Raw genomic sequence first — 19,886 nt, forward strand, 5'->3', positions numbered from 1 at the left:
CAAGGAACGTCTGACAGCTCTGGGACACTTGTGGCCCACACATTTTGACGTAAACGTGCGTCACTGCCAGGCCTGAAAAGAATCAAAGCAAAGCAGCGTGAAATGGGGACTGTCCGCAGAGTCGCGGTGGTGGGCCGGCCTGGGGCAGGACGAGAGAGACGTGCCGGCAGCTGGGTGGCACATGGGACTCCAGCTGCACCGGGGTGACCCGGAGGCCAGCAGCCACGGCACTGGCGGAAGGAGATGGCACCCAGATTGCAACAGGATGTGGGCAAAAGTCCAGCAGGGGCTTCTCTGTCTACAAAAATCAGGCTTCTGGTGGCAGGCTGGGACAGGCATTGGAGGCTGAGATGAGAAGGAAACAGGGAGAGGGGGGAGAAGGCCAGAGACAAGGAGCAGGCTCGGAGGGGGAGAAGGCCATGAGGAGGTTTGATCATCGCCTTGACCTTGCCTCAGGCCACCTCCCATGACTGGCAGGAAAGAGACCAGGGCTAAAGCAGAGACTTAGGAGGACCCAGGTTCAGCTCTGCGTTCTGAATACAGCTATCTCAGTCTAGGCTCAGAGGGGAGTCCAAGAGCTTGCTCAGGCCACGGAGCCAGTATGGGCTGTGGCTGACTCCTCCTTTTCCTTTCTCCTTACTGGAAAACGGCATCAATAACATCAAGCTCAGAGAGTTAGTGAGGATTAAGTAAGATTATGTGTGGAAATGGCATAATGGCTGCTCTCATCCTGACTCTTGGAAGGCTTGTCCCAGCCTGGCACTCTCAAAACCTTCCCTTTTTTCTTAAACAAACAAACATACAAACAAACAAAAACACAGTTCTTCAAGGACCAGAGAGATAATGCTGGGATTAAGGAGCTTGCCTTACCATTCCACTGACCCTGGTTCAAATCCCCAGCACTGGATATGGTCCCCAGAGTACTCAGGCATTACACCTGAGCACCTACTGATGAGGCTTCAAAACAAACAACCAACAGACCAACCAATCAATAAAAATTTTAAAACAGGGCCAAAGAGGGGCTGGAGTGATAGCACAGCAAGTAAGGTGTTTGCCTTGCACGCAGCCAATATGGCTGACACAGGTTCGATTCCCAGCATCCCATATGGTCCCCCGAGCACTGCCAGGAGCAATTCCTGAGTGCATGAGCGAGGAGTAACCCCTGAGCATCGCTGGGTGTGACCCAAAAAGCAAAAATAAATAAATAAATAAATAAAGGGCCAAAGAGATAGTATAGTGATTTGGGCACTTGCTTATTATTCCACCACACATGGTCCCTGAGACTCACCAAGAGTGATTCCTATGCATAGAGCCAGGAGTAAGCCCTGAGTATGACTTAACACACACACACACACACACACACACACACACACACACACACACAGAACTTTCACAAACAAAACTTAAGAACAAAATGTAGAACTGCCCTTTAGAACTCTTCTCAGGTGCCTCTTCAAAGCTATGAGAAAAGGTGGGAGGTCTGAAGCCTGCCAATGTCACAGGCTTATTTCCCACTCAACCCTTCCAGTGTACTACAGGACTATAATCACCTCCCGAAAGATCTTCCACTAAGACCATGGGACAGTTTGGACATAGCAAATAGCCTCTGCAAAGGGATCCACGTTCTCCCACCACCAGCCAAGACCCGGAAGATCCCAATATTTGCCTGGGACAGCTCTGATGTTGACCTCGGTCCGTGCTCAGGCTGCCTGCGCTGTGACTCCAACCCTCGGTCACCAGCCATCAGTGGTAGTCTCCATTCACACCCCTGAAGGAGTCCTGCAGGGGCAAGATGATGGAGCCCTGGCTTTATGAATGAGCTGATGCTCAATATCACTTACACCCATTCTTCGCTTTCTTTTTCTATCTGCTTACTCCATCCTTATTTTCTCCTGCAAATATTAACTAAGAACATACTCTGTTCTGACCTTAGGCCAGTGGGGATTAAGAGAGATGTACCCTTAGCCTCATGGAAGTCATCATCTCGCTAAATAAGTAATCACAGGTGCTGGAGAGACAGCTAACTGGCAGGGTGATTTGCATGTGCCTGATCCTGGTTTGATCCGGGCACCAGATATGGTCACCTAAAGCACAGCCAGAAGTGATACCTGAGCAAAGCCAAGGGTAAGTCCTCAGAACTGCCAGGTGTGATCTAAAATCCCACCCTTACCCTTCCAATAATGAGTAATCACAATGCAAGTTGTGGGGTTACAGAGCAGATTCATATGAATGCCCATTGCAGGAACACACATCTGGACCAGGGGGTTGATGGAAGACTTTCTAGTAGAGGTGACACTAAGCTTGAATTTGAGCGAGCAAAGGATGGGGAGGATTAAGCCATGCAAAGAAGACCTAAGTGGAATGAGGTGAGGCATGCAAAAGGAATATGAGTTTGCTCCCACTTCGATTCGATTCTTTACTTTCTCCATGACTACAAGGATTCAGTGAGAGATTTTAAGATGTTTTAAAACATTTTCATGTCAAAATCCCCGTCTTAGACATTTTCAACCTTGGGAGCATCTTTGATTTTTACAAGAGATTACCAAATTAAACCTGGATTTCATGGTTTCCATAAAATGTCAGCAGCCAAAAGTAGATAAAGGACCAAACATGGTGGCTTCTCATTATCTGTATTGCAAACCATAATCCCCATAAGCAGAGAGAGAAAGAGGGCAATTGTCTGCCATAGAGGCAGGGGGAATGGTGGGACGGGGGTGGGGGGTAGGGACACTGGGGACATTGGTGGTGGAAAATGTACACTAGTGGAAGGATGGGTGCTTGATCATTGTATGGCTGAAACTCAAACATGAAAATTTTGTAACTGTAACTCACGGTGACTCAATTAAAAAAATTATTGAAAAAAATGTCAGCAGCCATTCTCATAGAATAGCAAGGAAGCAAGCCAAGAGTCTCACCTGACACCAAAGATGAGATACAGAATACAGACACTACCCCAAGAGAACTGACCTGATTACAGGAGTCCAAACACTTACTCTTAGGGGCACCACACAGACCAGAGGGTACTCTGCATGTCAGTCAATCCCTTGCTTTGTTTCCTGATGTTCAATTTTGAAAATTTTCAGAAACACACACACAAAAAAGAATTGTATACAAGCTTCACTTAATTGTTAATGATTTATAGCATTTGCTTTTTCCTTCTCTATGCAGATATACCCACTGTTTTTCGGGGGGCGGGGGAGGAGCTTCCCCAATGGTGCTCATGAAGCCCAAGGACCCTCCTAGTTATTTTTGACCCATTGGCTAGAGGTTCAATGTGAGCACCTGAAGACACGGTACCACTGGGAACATGCGGAGCTCCCTGAAGCTTCGGAGTGTTAAGAGCCATACCTAGTGATGCTGGAGGCACCATGCAGATCAAATTGGGCTCAGGTGTACTGAAGGCAAGCATGTTAACCTCTGTTCATCTCTTTGGATCACATTCATCTCCCTCCCCCCACTGCTCCCGTTTGAGATTTGATTGCTGAAACCAAGGCACTCCACCTCAAGTTATTTCCCAAGGTAAAGGACATTTTCTTATATAGCCTCAATATCACCAAGGTCCACAGAATTAGACTTTCTCATTCATGATGCACACTCAAAACCCCCATCGCCTCTGCAAGGATGGTGCTAGCATTTCTGGGTCTGCTCTTTCAGGTTCATCTCTGACCTCATTTGGCTACCAGAGCACTATGCCCCTCTTTTCTAGAAGAGTCCTTCACCTGCTTTTTAAAAAGCGTATTTCTCTTTCATGACATTGCAATTATGATTTTAAAAATCCCAGGCCTGTGGGGTCGGAGCCATAGTACAGCAAGTAGGGCACCTGCCTTGCACATAGCTGACCCGGTTCTGATCCCCAGCATCCCATATGGTGCCCTGAGACTGTCAGGAGGAATACCTGAGCACAGAGCCAGGAGTAAACCCTAGGCATTGCTGGGTGTGGCCCCCCAAAAAACCAAAAACAAAAGATCTCAGTCTTACTTTCCTTTCTTTCTATTTTTTTATTTTGCTTTTTTGAGGGAGGGAGGAGGTCTGAGTCACACTCACTCCTGGTGGGGCACAGGGAAGCATGTGTGGTGTTGGGGATCAAACCCAGGCACAGACAAAGCAAGTGCCTTAACCCTTGTACTATCTCTCTGCCCTCTGGGCCTGCTTTCTTTAGGAATGATCTACAATCAGAATTTATCTGATCAGATCCCTCTTTCCCCCCTTCCTTTCCCCAGAACCAGCCCTGCCAGTTACACAGTGACAATACCCAGGGGACCTCCTCAGAGCACCTGAAATCTTTTATTTCCCAGAGGACCTTCACTGGTATTGCCAAGCACCTTGTACGGATTTGACAGTGAAAGAGTACTTTCAGAATTTCCAAATTCTAGGGCAGAGGGGAAAAACCGCACAGACTATCTACAAGTCATAGGAAATGGTAAAGCAATTTACTCACATTCAGTACTAACAATGCTATTGGGTTATATTCATTTATTTATTTATTTTTGTTTGGGTCACACTCAGTGGTCCTCAGAGCTTAACCCTGGCTCTGTACTCAGAAATTATTCCTGGCAGGTTCAGGAGACCAGATGGGGTGCTGGCAATTGAACCCATGTCAGTTACCCCTGGGCATAGTTTTATTTATATATATATATATGATATATCTCATATATAAAGTACTGTTATATATAATATATCTCATTATATATGTCACTGATATACATATATACCTACACACACACACACACACACACACACACACACACACACACACATATATATATGATAGCACAGCGGTAGGGCATTTGCCTTGCACACAGTTGACCCAGCCAACCCAGTTTCAATTCCTCTGCCCCTCTCGGAGAGCCCGGCAAGCTACTGAGAGTATCTCGTCCGCACAGCAAAGTCTGGCAAGCTACCCATGACGTATTCGATATGCCAAACACAGTAACAACAAGTCTCACAATGGAGACATTACTGGGCCCACTTGAGCAAATCGATGAACAACGGGAGGACAGTGCTACAGTGCTACACACACACACACACACACACACACACACACACACACACACGGCATTCTTAGTACTGAATATGAACAAACTGCTTTAAAATTTTCTTTGGCTTCTACATAGGCTGTGTGGTTCTTCCCCTCTGCCCTAGAATTTGGAAATACTGAAAGTACTCTTTCACAGTTAAATTGTGCTGCTTCTGGGTGCTGGGGATTGAACCCATCTCATGGCCTCTGTCCAGATCAGTCACCCCTCGGGAAGTACTGAGCAGGTAGGCTTCTTCCCCTCTAAAGATATGGTAGCTGAAGGATGTTGCCAAAGGACAATATCTGTGACAGGTCAGGCAGGAAAGTGTCAAAAGAGACAGAACTAGAACCAACCGGCTCCTGGGCACCCCATTTCTGTTTCTCTTCAGAAAGCAGCATCCACCTTCTGGGAGGCTGTGAGGAGGAAGTGTATGGTGACATGTCCAAGGCTAAGTATTTTGTGAGGACAGGCTCTGAGTCTCTGCCAGTCCTGTCAGCAACTGCTAGGATCCTTGTTTATTTGTGTGTCACTCTGCCATGAGTAACTGTTGTTCACCCACCCCTAAGGCCCCAGAGAACCCTGGGACAAAGTCTCAAATGATCTTGACTAAGCCCCCACTCCCATCCTATCTTCCCTCCCATCAATACAGGGGGCTTTGGAACAATTCCAAAATCACCAAAGGTATTAAGGTTTCACTTGGAAGGAGAGAAAGAAAACTCTGGCTGTGGGGCCATTGTTTGCAAAACACAAGAGAGGGTCTGTTTTCCTTGGGAAAAGGGGCACTGAGTCATGAGTCATTCTTTAGGTTCTGTGTGGGCGGCTCTGGGTTCCGGTGAAAACTTTTGTGTCACTTGCTCTTGTGTGGACAGAAGCACAAAAAAAAGGCCTGACCGAGTTTTGTTCTCCAGATCACATGGTCCATTCTCTGCAAGACATTCTAGAAACACATTGTCTATTTCCTGGAACAATGACCATGGGACAGAGTCAGCATTGAAAATGGTCCAGTAGCGATTAGTAAAACACCACTAGGCAGCTGGCCAGGCCTGGGGGCACCTGAATGACCAAACTGATCACAAGGTCCAGATCCCATCACTGCTATGCCAGCTGTGAGGAGAAAAGGACTTTCCTTCTGCCCACAGACGAATAAGGAGCCTTTTGGGACCCCAGTCAATGGATGCGTTCTGTTCTTGATTCTGATTCACAGTCTTCATTCAACCACCCTGAGAGTGCTGGTTTGATATGGGTATAACAAGAGACTTTTCCCATGAGTGTGGGCTGCAAGAGATCCCTCAACTTGGTTATTGCTGTAGAGATGGCACATTCGGGACCTAAATGTGGAAGTTTTCTTTCGTCACTCACATGACTCCTTCAGAGAACATTGTTCATGGTCCCCCTTCTTCAAATCCAAGATCTTCCCTCCTCTCTTACTCTCCTGGTGCAAGCCACCTTCCCTTCCATGTAATTGGCCATGCACTTGGAAGAAGAAGAAATAGGGTACAAAGAATGTAAGCTTGGAATGAGGAAGATCAGGTTTTCAAACCTGGCTTGAACCTTGGGTAATACAACTAGGCAATACATATTCCGTGCTTATTAGGAAGGGGCTGGAGCGATAGCACAGTGGATAGGGTATTTGCCTTGTATGTGGCCGACCCAGGTTCGATTCCTCCGTCCCTCTCAGAGAGCCCAGCAAGCTATGGAGAATATCCTGCCCATGCGGCAGAGCCTGGCAAGCTCCCCATGGCATATTTGATATGCCAAAAATAGTAACAACAAGTCTCACTTTGTGTTCCTGGAGCCAGCAGATGCCATTTGACTATACTAGCACGCAATAGGGATGAATGGAGACGTTACTGCTGCCCTCTTGAGCAAAATCGATGAACAACTGGACGACAGTGCTACTGACTGCAATGACTCCCTCTCTCAAGGTGAGCTCACAGAATCCTCCCCACCAACCCCAAAACAGCAGCACTCTGTTCTCTAGATGAAGAGAGCAAGAGTTCAGAGTTGTGAAGTGGCCTACCCTCCTCACATGAGTTTGAACCCCAAACTGTCTTGTAATGAAGGCTAATCTTCATGCAACACTGCCTTAAGTACTAGCTTCCTTTGATCTCAGACATTATTTTACATTTTACCCAGCTTCTTGTATCTTCAGGAATATATCTATGTTGATCAATGACTGAATAAATAGCAGTACTCCTACATTAAAAAAGAGAATTATCTATAAATAATAGTTACATGATGTACATGATACTATTTATAAATATACATTAATTCATTTATACAATGTATATATACTATTTTATAAATACATATTAAATTATATATATGCATATACATTACTGATAAAACACCCAAGTATCTAACACACAGCAGATGGGCTGTAAATGTTTCCTTTCCTGCTACAGAGGCTGACTCTGAGAAACCAGAATCTTTGACCACATGCCAAAATCCCAGAGTGGCTTGACTTTTTCAGACTGGCTTCAGGAGCTTCACTGAGGCCTACTTAAAATCCCTCTCTCAGGACGACAGTATCTATGCCTTATAAGTAAATAAAATGGGGCACAGTGGCATGGCATTTCATTCTTGGTCACAGAGGGAGAGAGTGTGAGAAGTGGGAAGCAAACCTAACTATTCCGAGCGCTGGGGATCAGCGGGAACTCTTCCAGGCTGGTCTTTGATGTGTGTGCGTATTACATGTGCTCATTACTTTAAGCTGTTCCATGTGTATATATCTGTCTATATGTATGTCTTCTAGTGTATACACACATATCCAGAAGAAGATGTATTTATATACATAGATAGGCACACGTGATGACTCCCTAAATAAGCCACCCGTCACCTTTAAAGTGTCCTCAGAAAATTAACCCACGGTAAAAGCAGTCAGATGTGAACTATAAACATTCGTGTATTTTGGCAGATAACTACTCTCATATTCCCCTCTGAGACATGAGAAAGAGAGGAAAGGGAATAACTCAATAGTAGAGGAATGCATTAATCAAATCCATAATCAACTCTGAGGATGGAGCAAAGATTCTAATCAAACACAATATGACAAAACAGCAACAGGTTGTGAGCTTGGAGCTGGGAACTTTTCTGGGACCTCGTTGTGCAATCCTTTTAAACATCTCAAACATCTTCAGAGGATTTCAATCACTTCTAACTGTGTTTTGTAAAGCTATCATTTGCAAGTTGAACACGAATCTCCTAAAGACAGTAGATATCAAAGTATGATATTTATATCTATTTCCCCTCCCCACAACTGCTTCTTAAAAACAGACTAAACTAAAACTCGTTCACAAGCATTTCTTATCTGAAGGTCGGCAGGCTAGGGTTTCTGCACTAACACAGAGCGTGTCTCTAAAACTATTCTTTGCACATGGTCATCATTTATGCATCGTGCTAACAGGGCAGATGCTATAAATGATCATTCTTGGGGAGAAGCCCAGGTATCCCGGCAGCAGGGAGGGAATCTGGGAAGGGATGTGCTGTTGCAGATCACCACACTCCAGGCAGCAGGGGGTAGAACCCTGGCTGTGGGTTTGAGAAGAATCAAAGTACAAAGTACAAGGCTTCAAGGGGAGTTGGCAGTCGGGCCACCTAACGAGGATTAGCTGGCGATGGCAGGTCTTTTCACACTTGGTGAAGGCAGAGAGCAGGCTTGCAGGAGGAGGTGCTGTTCCTGGCCGAAGAGTCATCATACAATGAAAGAAGCTGTAACTACCTTTGCACTGTCACTACCACATTGCATATTCTGAACCCCAACCTAGTAGACATCATCACTGTCATTCCCCAAGGTTTTCTTATGAGCTGGGTCCTTTTGGGACCCCATCTTTCCTACTTCTCATAACTCTGCATGTTCAGAATTATGATCCATCATACAGGAAGCCAGCGTGTGAATCCAACTCTTCAGCTCTGAGAAGTCTTAATTCTTTTCTTTATATCATTGCTGTCGGACAGGAAGAGATAGTTGATACAAAGCAGGCCTGTTGCATGAAGACGCACCTTGCCTGAGGCCACTCTAACCCCTGCTCTGCACTGATGCGTGGTCCTACCCCTACATTGCTCATCTCTCCTCTTCTCCTTCTCATCCAGGCACTCTTGCCCACCTCTGAAGCCCATCACACCTCTCTCCTCCTCCAGGAGGCCTTCTGGATTTCTCCAGTTATTGGGGTCCTTTCCTTCCTTTGAGTTCCAAATACCTCCCAGCCCTCTCTCTAAGGTCCATCAGTTTTGCGCTCAGCTATACTATACAACCCCCTAAGCCCAGGCCTTGACTTATTTACCCTATACACCTGCCTATACACCATACCACATGATGGAGGGAGGCATGTCAGTATGCAGTGGGAAGACCACAAACCTTACAGCTAGTCCAATCTAAGCTGGAGTCCCCACTCTGCCCCAACTGCAGGAGATGGCCTGGAACAGATTCCTCCCCCTGCCTTTCCCTGACCTACTGTTCCTGCCCAATGGTGAGAGCAGTGAATTTATTCTTCCAGGCCTGCAGGTAATCTGGGAGTTTCTGTGGAAAAGGGCTTGTGACCCAAAGCCAGAATGCCCAAAATTCTATTTCTACCTCTACTATTCCTTCCTTCCTTCCTTCCTTCCTTCCTTCCTTCCTTCCTTCCTTCCTTCCTCCCTCCCTCCCTTCCATCACTGTGAGATACACAGTTACAAAGTTGTTCATAAACGGGTTTCAGTCATTCACCAGTATACATTTCCCATCACAATGACCCCCTCTTTTCTAACCCCCCCCCCCAATTTGGCACCATGACTAACCAGATCTTTGCCTTGGTTTCTTCACATGATTAAATAAGGATGAAAACCCTATCTCATTGAACTTTTCTAAGTCTCAAATGAGGGGGTCTTCATTTGTCTGTGGTGATGGAGGGGGTAGAAGTCCAACCTGGGGTGTCACAACTCTGAGCCATGTGCTTGACTAGTGAGCAGCATCCCCACCCCCAAGGGAGGTATTTCATGTAGACTTTAGAAGTCTCTGAAACACAGGAAATGCTATGTAAGGATTTGCCATGATTATATTATTATCCTTACAGACAATGGGTCTGGCACGCCTGCTTTGAAAATGACTATGAGGACGAAATGAGATCATAAGGATCCTGGCTTATCAACAAAGCTGTGCCTTCCCGTCATGATCCTAGTGTACCTGGTGTGTAATAGATGCTCCGAAAACCTTTGTGAACCAAATGGTAACTTCCCAAGGGCTTGAATAAGCTCTGGCTTTTCTCACTTCGAGGTGATTAGATCTAGATTCAGTCTCTTGAGTTAGTCTAATAAAAAGCCAATTTTATTAAGTGTTCCTTATTTGCCAGACATCAGAATAAACACGTTGCAGATGTTATTTTCTTAAATCTCACACTTGATCTGGTGATTGGTGCCTATTTTTTAGAAATGGAACAATGAGGATGATGGCGAGGCAAACTGTCTAGACACTCAGCTCAAACACGGCAGAGGGGGGAACACCATGGCTATCCTTCTGGTTTTGAAATCTGTATTGTTGAGCACTGTACAGCCCAACCTTCCTGCCACCGCCCCCCTTCCCCTCCTGAATAAGAAGGGAGGCAGAGGCCTCTAGGTAACATTTGCTATGAATGCTTTCCTCCATGAGCATCCTTTAGGGCTAAGTACCAGGCTTGGCTTGAAGGACTAGCAGATGGTCAGTCATTCTCAGTTCTCAAGGCTTCCCTTGGTGGATGGACACCAAGTTGGGCAGAGTGAGAGTAAACCCTGTCCAGAAAAGGCAAAGCCCCAGGAAGCCAGGACCCAATGAGGTCAGGGCAGGCTGGTGAAAGCCGGGGGAACCCTTTGATCTGAGGCCAGTCTCCTTGGCAGTTGCTCTCACCCATCCTCCTGCTCAGCACACAGAGGGAAGGACAGGTGGAGGGGGACCTTTGGGGGACACTGGTAGGCCAAGTGCGAGGGATGGAGTCATGCTCTTCCAGATCAGGACAATGCCAGCCCCTCCAAGGGCAGGTGGAGAATATTCTTCCAGGAAAGCAGGCGATAGATCACCTTTCCCAGGCTGCCCACTGCGAGCCCCTGGCAGCTGAGGACAGTCAGAAAGTAAAGGCACTAGTTGCCTGGGCATGACCATCCCTGTGTCTACTTTCCCTTTCATTCTTCTGCTTCCTCCTCAGCAGCCTGAAGGGTATGTGTCACCTCCAGAAATGGGCTCTGGCTTTCCTGCATGCCTCACCTCCTCCCCAGGACCCTCCTTCCTTCCAAGGCTGCAGGGGAAACCCCAGCAGGAGTGTAACCCATCATCCGTCCCCATAGGTGGAGCTCACTGGACAAATCCTGCGACTAGCAGAAGTAAAGAAAGAGAATGGAACACAAAACCCCCACCGAGACAGGCTCCGGGAGCAGTGGGGGGAAATCTTTGCCTCCCACACACCATCACTCAAACCTGTCAGCTTCCAAAAATGTTCCGCAAGAGCAGCAGTAAGGGGCATGCTTATCAGCTTGGTGTGGGAGCTTAATCTGCTTGGAGGGCCTTCTCCAGCCCTGAGTTCCAAAAGTCTGCTTACAATTAGCTTCCAGCTCCAGTTCCTCCATCAGAAAGGCTAGGAATGTGTTGAGTTCTAGCCTCTGATCAGAGAAAGCCCCAGCAGAAGGTGGAGACAGTGTCGGCAGAGAAGTAAGTGCCAAAAAGGTCAGCTGGTCTGTTGTCACTTCCCCGACACCAGCCCCCAAACCACCTCCCCCTTTCTGAATTCCCCGCCTCTCCTGATTCGGAGAGTCACATCCGACAGGTCGGCCTGTCCCCAAAAGTCCCTGCTGACTCACAGCCAAGAAAACACAGCATGCCGGGTTCCCTCCTACCAGAAGGGGGTGTGGGAAGGGGGAGGCAGTGGGGAAGGGCAGGAGGCCAAGAGAATCCGATTGGCCCCTGCTGATTTCCTTAAAAGAGATTGCCGCGCTAGAGCCTGTCACCCAGCCCAATTGGGTGATGCAGACTGTCAGGAAAGGTAGTAGCATCATCACTGCTCTACAATCCAAACCCCCAGCCCCCCTCACCCGGGTTACCGCACCAGGAAGGAGGGGCTTAGCCTCAGGCCGCCATTCCGAGGCTGTCACCCCCACCCTCAAGCCACAGCCAACCTAGCTCGGAGTCCCCAGCAGCCCACCTCCACCTCCGCGGGTGCACCAGGCATTTTCACTGCCTGCCGGGCACCGCTGAATCCCGATCCTGACAGCCCAAGGGATGGAGCAGGCGCGAGCTATCTTGAAGCCTGGGAGTCGGGGATGGGGGTGGGAAGTATATTCCCTGCCCCTCCCCTGCCCCCCACCACCTCCCTCCACATCTTCTTTCTGGATCTGGCTAGACAGTGTTGAAACCAACGAGGCCTCAAACCATTCCTTGGCAGGGGCAGAATCACTCCGGAGCCAACAGGCAGACAGACAGACAGACAGACAGACACTCCAGCAGCCACTGCAGCAGATAACTGTCTTCTGGGGACCAAGCCCTCAGCATGCACAGCCTGACATCGCCAGTGCTGGGCGTAATTTTTTATTTCTAAGGACACCTGGCCGTCCCTTCCCACAGCTGGAAACCGCGGATTGGCCCGCAGCCGGGTCTCAGCAGAGCTCCTTAGTGCGAACCTCCCGCACCCGGGCCACACCCACTGGTCAGCCCACTCTCTCCGCACAACCCGCAGTCACACGGAGGGAGGTCCTCCTCTCTTGGCAACCCTGGATCCCTCTCCGCCCTCCCATCGTGCCACCCTCCCTCGCTCTACCCAAAGTATTCGCCCACCTGGGCGCCCACAGCACCCCAGCACTCACCTGGGTATCGAACCCGTTCTCCACCGAGCCACTCTTGCGCAGTGCGAGCCCCTCCCCCGCCGGCTCCTGCAGCCCCTGCGATTTCAGCGGGATCTGGCTGGGGTAGGCGGTCTTGCTCACCTCCACCTTGCTTCCCAACTTGAGGTAGCAGGGCTGGGGGCCGGCCCGGGCCGGGGGCACGTGCAGGATGGGCGCGGCGCTGTGCACGGGTTTGGGCAGTCCCGACTTCATTTTGGAGGCGACCAGGATGGCCGGCATCTTCTCCCGGGGCTTCGGCTTTCCCAGCACGTCCCTGGCAGCGGCGGCGGAGGCGACCGCTAAAGGCAGCTCGGGCAAGCAGAGCAGGCGCCGGGGACTCGGCCCGCGAGGCGCCCACCACCAGCAGCAGCGAAGGAGGGGGGGAAAAACCCGGTTCGGAGGGTGGGGAGAGCTCGAGGCAATCCTGCGATCGCGCCTTAGGGATGCGGGGATGAGAGACGAAGCTGCTGGTCGGTGGCGCGCTCAGCTGGTCCCACCTGGACGGATGCTGCGGTTGGGTCCTCTCGCGCTTCCTGGGAGGCCTATTCAAGGGCTAGGCGAGCTCAGGGACTGTTGCCTGGTACGATGCTCCTCCTGGGAAATCGAGGCTTGAACGCCCATATTAACTTGTCATTGCATCTCCGAAGTGAGGAGGAGGTCCCCCTCGGCTTAGGAAGAGAAGCGGCGCTGATGGTACGACCTCCCGCTCCGTGAGGGAGGCAGCGGGTGTGAGCGGGCGAGTGCACGGGCAGGAACGGACCGAGCTGCTCGAGCTGCTCGAGGAGGGAAAGAAGGAGCGAGCCGCCGTGGGAGGAAGCCGAGGAAGGACGCACTGAGCCCAAAGCCGTCCGCCCTGATCGCCAAGAGCACCGCAATGGCACCGCGACGCCAAAGGCGCGGCGAGAGAGCCCCCTCCCCCGAAAGGTCTATCTCGGCGTGACAGCCAGTCACCACTGCCCAGAAGCCCCCCGGAAAGAGAGCACCTTCGCCACTGCGGGTCTGCACATGCTCCGTGCGCGCTACAGCGCAGGAAGGCTGTGGCCGTGAGGGCGCGGGCCACCCCGGACGCGCCGCTGGCGGGCTCCGCGCTTCCCCGGGAAAAAAGCTGCGCAGGCTGCGGAGGCTCGGCGCTGGGTACCGACAGGCTGCGGGCCGGCTCGGCTGCGGCGCGCTCTGACAGCCCGGGCCGCCCCCGCGCGCCCATTGGCTCGCCGCGCGCCAATCAGAGGCCGCCCAGCTCACTGCAAAGGGGGCGTGGCCTCAACTCCCGGGCCGCGGTCGAAACTCTGGGGCTGCGCTTGGCCGCAAGTACAAAGCGGGGATGCTGGGCGGCTCTGCGGCACGGCTCCCGCCGCGCGCTTCCCTCCGCGGGTGCACACCCCACCCCCCCCATGCCCCCGGAACCCGCCTTTTGAAAAATGCCCTTTCGAATGCAAACGCCCGCCTGGGGGGGGGGGGGCGTGAGCACGCTCCAAGTGTGTGTGTCTGTGTGTGGGGGGGGGGGCGGGGGTACCCGGGGAAGGGGGGCAAGTTTGTTTCCTTTTTCAGATTGTTCGGGTCACCTTAACGGATCACGGCTTCCAGAGTCGCGCGCGCCACCCCTTTGGCCTCCCCATCTGGCCCCGGGCAGAAAGCCTTTCTGGTCTCCCGCGCTGAGAACGTGCCAACCGTTTACGCGCCTTCTTTCTCCACGCTCTTCCAAGGCAGACCCGGGGGCCTCCCAACAGCTTCCTCTCCAGCTTTCAAAGGCTGCACATTTCACAGAACTATTTGAAGTATTTATAGACAAATACAATATACCCAGGGAAGCTTCCCGCCCTGAAACAGCTCCTCCAGGCCGCCGGCCCGCACACCTTGTAATTAAGAGTGGCCAGAGGAGGAGTCCGGGAGAAGCTGAGGGTGGGGGGGGACCCCATGGCCTGGCCAGTCTCCCGTGTTTCATGTGGGAACCCCGCCTCTGAAGCACTGGCCCCACAGGTTCCTCGGCTTTGATTCACCCCGGGATTTCTGTGTCTCAGCTGCTCTTGGGGTGCCTGGCTAATCAAGTATGTGGGGTTTGGGAGGGATGACCCAGGCAGAAGCAGATCTTATGATTTATGGATGAGGGGCCTCCTGCCCTGCCCTGTAAAACAGCTTAAGTTTCATTGGATACACTTCTTACATTTTCTATGCATCCTTATAGAGCTTCCGTGAGGTGGTTTGACTACATTTATATAATAATGCTCTGTTGGTCAGATTAAATGAGATAAATCATGTAGTGTAAGTATCTGGCAGTGTAAGAGACCAGTAGAAGTTGGGATATTATTATTCTCCCTGTTATTAAATTACAACTACTTCCTCCCCTTCCCACTCCGCTATGCTTGTAAGTTACATGTCTCTCTGTCTCAAGAGCTATGGGTTTTTGGTGTGTGCCCACCATAAAGAGTGACTTGCAGTGCTGATTTATAGTTATCCGGACCTCTGCCAGAGAGATTGCTCGAAGGGCTAGCACTGGGAAAGCCCTTTAGATTTCAGGACCCCCCCCCCCCAAGACTATTAGCGGCTATCCTGGAGCATAGAGCCCAAAGCCCCAGGGTGTGGCCTCAAAGTCAAACCAGAAAACAAAATATCCAGATCAGAAAATGTCAGTAAATTTTAAACAACTTCCAGTATTAAGAAATGAGTAGAATGAGTAGAATCCTCTGCAACCTTTACCAAAATGTGCTAAGCATCATGAGTGATGAGATTAAGACCCTCCAGCAAGCAAAACAACTGAATGTGCATGTACTACAGATAGGATAATCTGTGTGTATATGTGTGTGTGTAAGACCCCTGTCATGGCAACAACGGCCCCTCAGAAAAGGGAGGGATAAAAATGAGTCCGGTGTCTCCTTACACTGATATGTGTCATCTTTTATTCCACCCATTCTAGAGAGCCACTTTCCACTCTAGCTAATCTGAAACACACAAAGTCTTGTATATAATTTCAGGTATCCTCCCTCCCTCTGCAATTAAATAACACATGATCCCTGTCACTAACTTAGCACTCTGCCCTTTGACATCTGATATGCCCTCGTTATTGTTGCATGTGCTTATTAAGATCATTAACTTACTGAAGTTTGAAACTGAATGTTAACTTTCATTCATTTCTTTCAACATGGAGTATAGTGCTTTGGTCAGAAGGGCCACTGACATCGTATGCTGAAGAATGAGTGAATTCCCTTGGAAGACAACCCTTTAGAATCAGGTGCATAAGGTCACCAGAAACAATAAACCTTGGATCTCTCCTACCCAGAACTGTGTGGCTATGGTTCATATGTCAAAAGTCTTGGTAAGATATTCCACTTTGACACTCGAAGTCACTGGTACTAGTGGAGGATGTGATGAAAAAGGAACTGCCTTCACTGTTTGTGGACGTGTCTCTGGTTCAACTCTATGGAGAAGAGTGTGGAAATTTCTCCATAAAAGTACAAATTGTGCTTTCATATAACTCAGTTTTTGGCATCTACCCCCAGTCATGGAGGTACTAATTAAAAAAGATAGGGCCAGAGCAATTCACAGAAGGTAGGGTGCTTGTCTTGCATGTGGCCAACCCAGGTTCAATCCTCAGCATCCTATATGGTCCCTCTGAGCACTTTCAGGAGTGATTCTTGAGTACTGAGTCAGATGTTACCTCTGAGCATCACCAGGTGTAGGCCCCCAAAATAAAAAAAAATCAAACAGACTTAAGAAAAATGTTTATTAAAAAAGATACATGTACACATATATGTTTATTGTAATACTTAGGACAACAGTCAAAATATGGAATCAACTCAAATGTCCAATGACACATGAATGAATTAAGAGGCTGTGGTATATATACACAATGGAATCCTATGCAGCTGTGAGAAAAGGTAGTTCTGGATCCAAGTTTTCTAGAACTTGTATGGAACGGGAGGACATCACATTTAAATGAAGTAAGTCAGAGGGAGAATGATAAGTACCAGATGACCTCACTTATCTGTGGCATGTAGGGAAATAAAACATGAGGGCTAATGGATCCAATGAAACAAACCATTGACTTTGGAATTGACAGTATCAAATGATTAAAAATAACTTTGACAGACGACCAAGTGGGGTGGGAGTGCAGGGGAATTAAGAACTGGACAAGATGGGCTGGAGCAATAGTACAGCAGGTTGGGCACTTACCTTGCCACCTGGTCAGCCCACGTTCAGTTCCCTGCAACCCATATGTCTCTCCAAGTACTGTCAGACGTAAGTCCTGAGCACTACTAGTCCTGAGCACTACTAGCACTACTATTTTCCAAACCAAAATATAAATACAAAATTAAAAAGAAGGTAAATTAGAAATAATTATGTCATGATGGAGGGTCTTTGGTAAATTGAGGTGGTGATATGTAATTATGTACATCAAGATCAAGTATTAAAATTACTATCAACATGGTACCCATACTACAATAATAAAACTAACAAAAGAGATTGTACTTTGACTTTAAAGGTTATGAAGATATTTCAAAGACTATCCATGACTCTAATGCAGTGTTTATCAAGGCAGAGTCCCTAAACCAGCAACAGTAGCAGTAGCACCTGGAAAGTTGTTTGAAAATCCACTACCCCAAAGTCTGCATTTAAAGATAGTACAGGGGTTAAGGTGTTTGTTTTGCAGGGACTCAAGTTTCATTCTATTCTCTGCACTGCATAAGGTCTCCAGAATACCTCAAAGAGTGACCCTTGAACACAGAGCCAGGAATATCCCCTGAGCATGGCCATGTGTGTGACCCCAACCCTATCCCCAACAAAACAAAAGAAGTATTTAACTCAGTGGTTTTGGTACATACCGAAGTTTCAACATTTATTCTCCTTTCAACATATCATGCATCCAGAGCTCGTCAAGAGCATCTTAAGTCTTAGTATGGATAAAATTCACTGGAAGTCTTGCAAAATACACATTCTGATTCAGCAGTAGGATCTTTTGGAAGAAGCTCCCATGGGTGATGCTCATGCTGGTGGTCTGAAGAGTGTATTTTTGAGTACTATAGCTAAACAGTAAAAGGGTTTCATCACAAGGGTCATCTGTAAAGTGACTTCCTGTCACCCTGTATGCAGAAAAGGATTCTGAGGGCAGTATTAGTCATACATATTAGTTAATAATGATTGTCATGAAAATAGATACAGACATAATTACATGTTACATATTTGCATCTTTGCTCTCCCATTTATATTATGTTTGTTGCAAGGTCATTTGGGAGGTTCTGGGATTCTCAAGTATGTAATAACATTATACATTCTTTTCTACAATCCTTTTTATATATTAAAATACCTTTTGTAGTTTATATTCCAGGATTTGGTAAAAATATGAGAATCCACCTTAATACAGTGTGATTTATTTAGCTAAAATCTAGCAATTTCTCATCCCTTTTGATCAAAGACCAAGCTTTTGGTCTCTTTCCAGTGTCTTTTTCTGCCTTCTCATCACTTTAATAATTTTATTTGCTCTTTCCGGGAACATTTATCATCTCCCTTTATATCTTTCCTATAAACCCTCATTTTCCTTATTTAAAGCACAATAATTTATTTTCATAACCAGGCAAGGAGAAGCAGCTATTTTTCCCCTTTGGGCAAAAGAGAGAATTGCAAGGTTCCCCCTTAAATATGATCATCTCAAATTACTCTTAAAAATCCTCTAATAAGAATGTCAGGTTAAAGTGAAAGAAGTAATTTCACATCATTGTTTTGCAAATACTAGTCCAGGGACTCAAAAACTGTTTTGGGAAGAGAATACCACCTCGGTCTTTAAAAAAGCTGAACATTTTGCATCATAGATTCTATGAAGAAATACACAAATGGAAACAGTCTGCCACTTTACATCACCATTTGGATCAACACATCCCATCCTTCATCTGATTTAAAGGCCCCTAACTGTGTCTAACCTCCCAAAAAGTTAGTCTTGTGAAGAGCCTGAAGCATCTTTGATTCCAGCCTATCACACACACACACACACACACACACACACACACACACACACACTTGAGTATCTGGGGAGAAAGTTAACAGCCTCTTAGAAACTCCTGACTATGAATGAGGAAGGGACATATTGCAAGGTTCTGGAATAAAATGAAAAGTAAAATATTCATGAGTCTATTTATGAATTTTTGAAAACTCACACTAGCTTTTTTTTTTCAAGCAATTTTTTTCTTTTCCAGTTTTTTTTTTTTTTTTTTTTTTTTGGTTTTGGGACCACACCCCGTGTTGTGATCAGGGCTTTACTCCTGACTCCATGTTCAGAAGTCACTTCTGGCAGGGATGGCCATGTGTAAGGCAAGCGCCTTAACCTCTGCACTCTCTCTCTACCAGCCCTCACCCCAAATACACCTTTCTTGAATTTTCTAAACACAGATTCGCAACGTAGGTATGTATCTCAGACATGGCACAAATATTCACCTTTTGTTAATGCCTGGGTGAAGAACCCACCATTTCTGAAGAAACTGGCTAAAAATCTAAGGACAGTTCTTTCGAAAGTCGCCTCACCATGCCTATCCTTTTGCCTTCAAACTTACTTTTTCCAGATAGGTCTGTATGTAATTCATGGTGCACAATGGTGATTTCTGGTGGTTTATTGAGACGTGCTGACTGTAGGTCTCCCATCAGTTGGTACTACATTGTTAGGAAAGAGAGAGAAAGAGATCGAGTTGGGGGAGAGAGAGATGGGAGGGGGGAGAGAGAGAGAATATATGTGTGTGTGTGGGGTGTGTGTGTGTGTGTGTGTGTGTGTGTGTGTGTGTATTTGTATACTTAAGGTAATGGCCCTACTATTAGATAACTGTATAAAACACCATTCATCAGTCAATCTGATATAGAGTTGTTCAGTCATTGATCCAATGAGAAAACTGGTGAAAGTCATTTTTGTATCAGGCTTTGGACATTATGATATGGAACAGATAAGAAGTTTTTTGTTCTCTGCCTTAAGAGTCAAATTATAATGTAACTGTTACTTCCCAGCCTTTGGATCACTCCTGTTTTGCAATAAAAATCTTATAATCTAGGGCTAGATAGATGATAGTAGAGTGGGCA

The 19,886-nt window shown here is 47.6% G+C and overlaps 1 protein-coding gene across 7 annotated transcripts in view; it reads right to left on the reverse strand.

The window, feature by feature from the left end:
• NAV2 (neuron navigator 2) overlaps nucleotides 1–19,886 on the reverse strand; it is an 822,647-nt gene that overhangs the window by 440,645 nt on the left and 362,116 nt on the right. For 6 of the 7 annotated variants that reach the window (XM_056130618.1, XM_056130629.1, XM_056130619.1 and 3 more), the window contains exon 1: nucleotides 12,819–13,603. The exons of the other annotated variant lie outside the window; for it this stretch is intronic. In XM_056130618.1, the coding sequence (XP_055986593.1) occupies nucleotides 12,819–13,076 (258 nt within the window). In that variant the 5' untranslated portion in view covers nucleotides 13,077–13,603. Of the gene's footprint in view, nucleotides 1–12,818; nucleotides 13,604–19,886 lie in introns of those variants that run through there. 7 annotated transcript variants of the gene reach the window in all.

This window comes from Sorex fumeus, unplaced genomic scaffold, assembly GCF_029834395.1.
Source record: "Sorex fumeus unplaced genomic scaffold, SorFum_2.1 ptg000007l, whole genome shotgun sequence".
Classification (NCBI taxonomy): Eukaryota; Metazoa; Chordata; class Mammalia; order Eulipotyphla; family Soricidae; genus Sorex; species Sorex fumeus.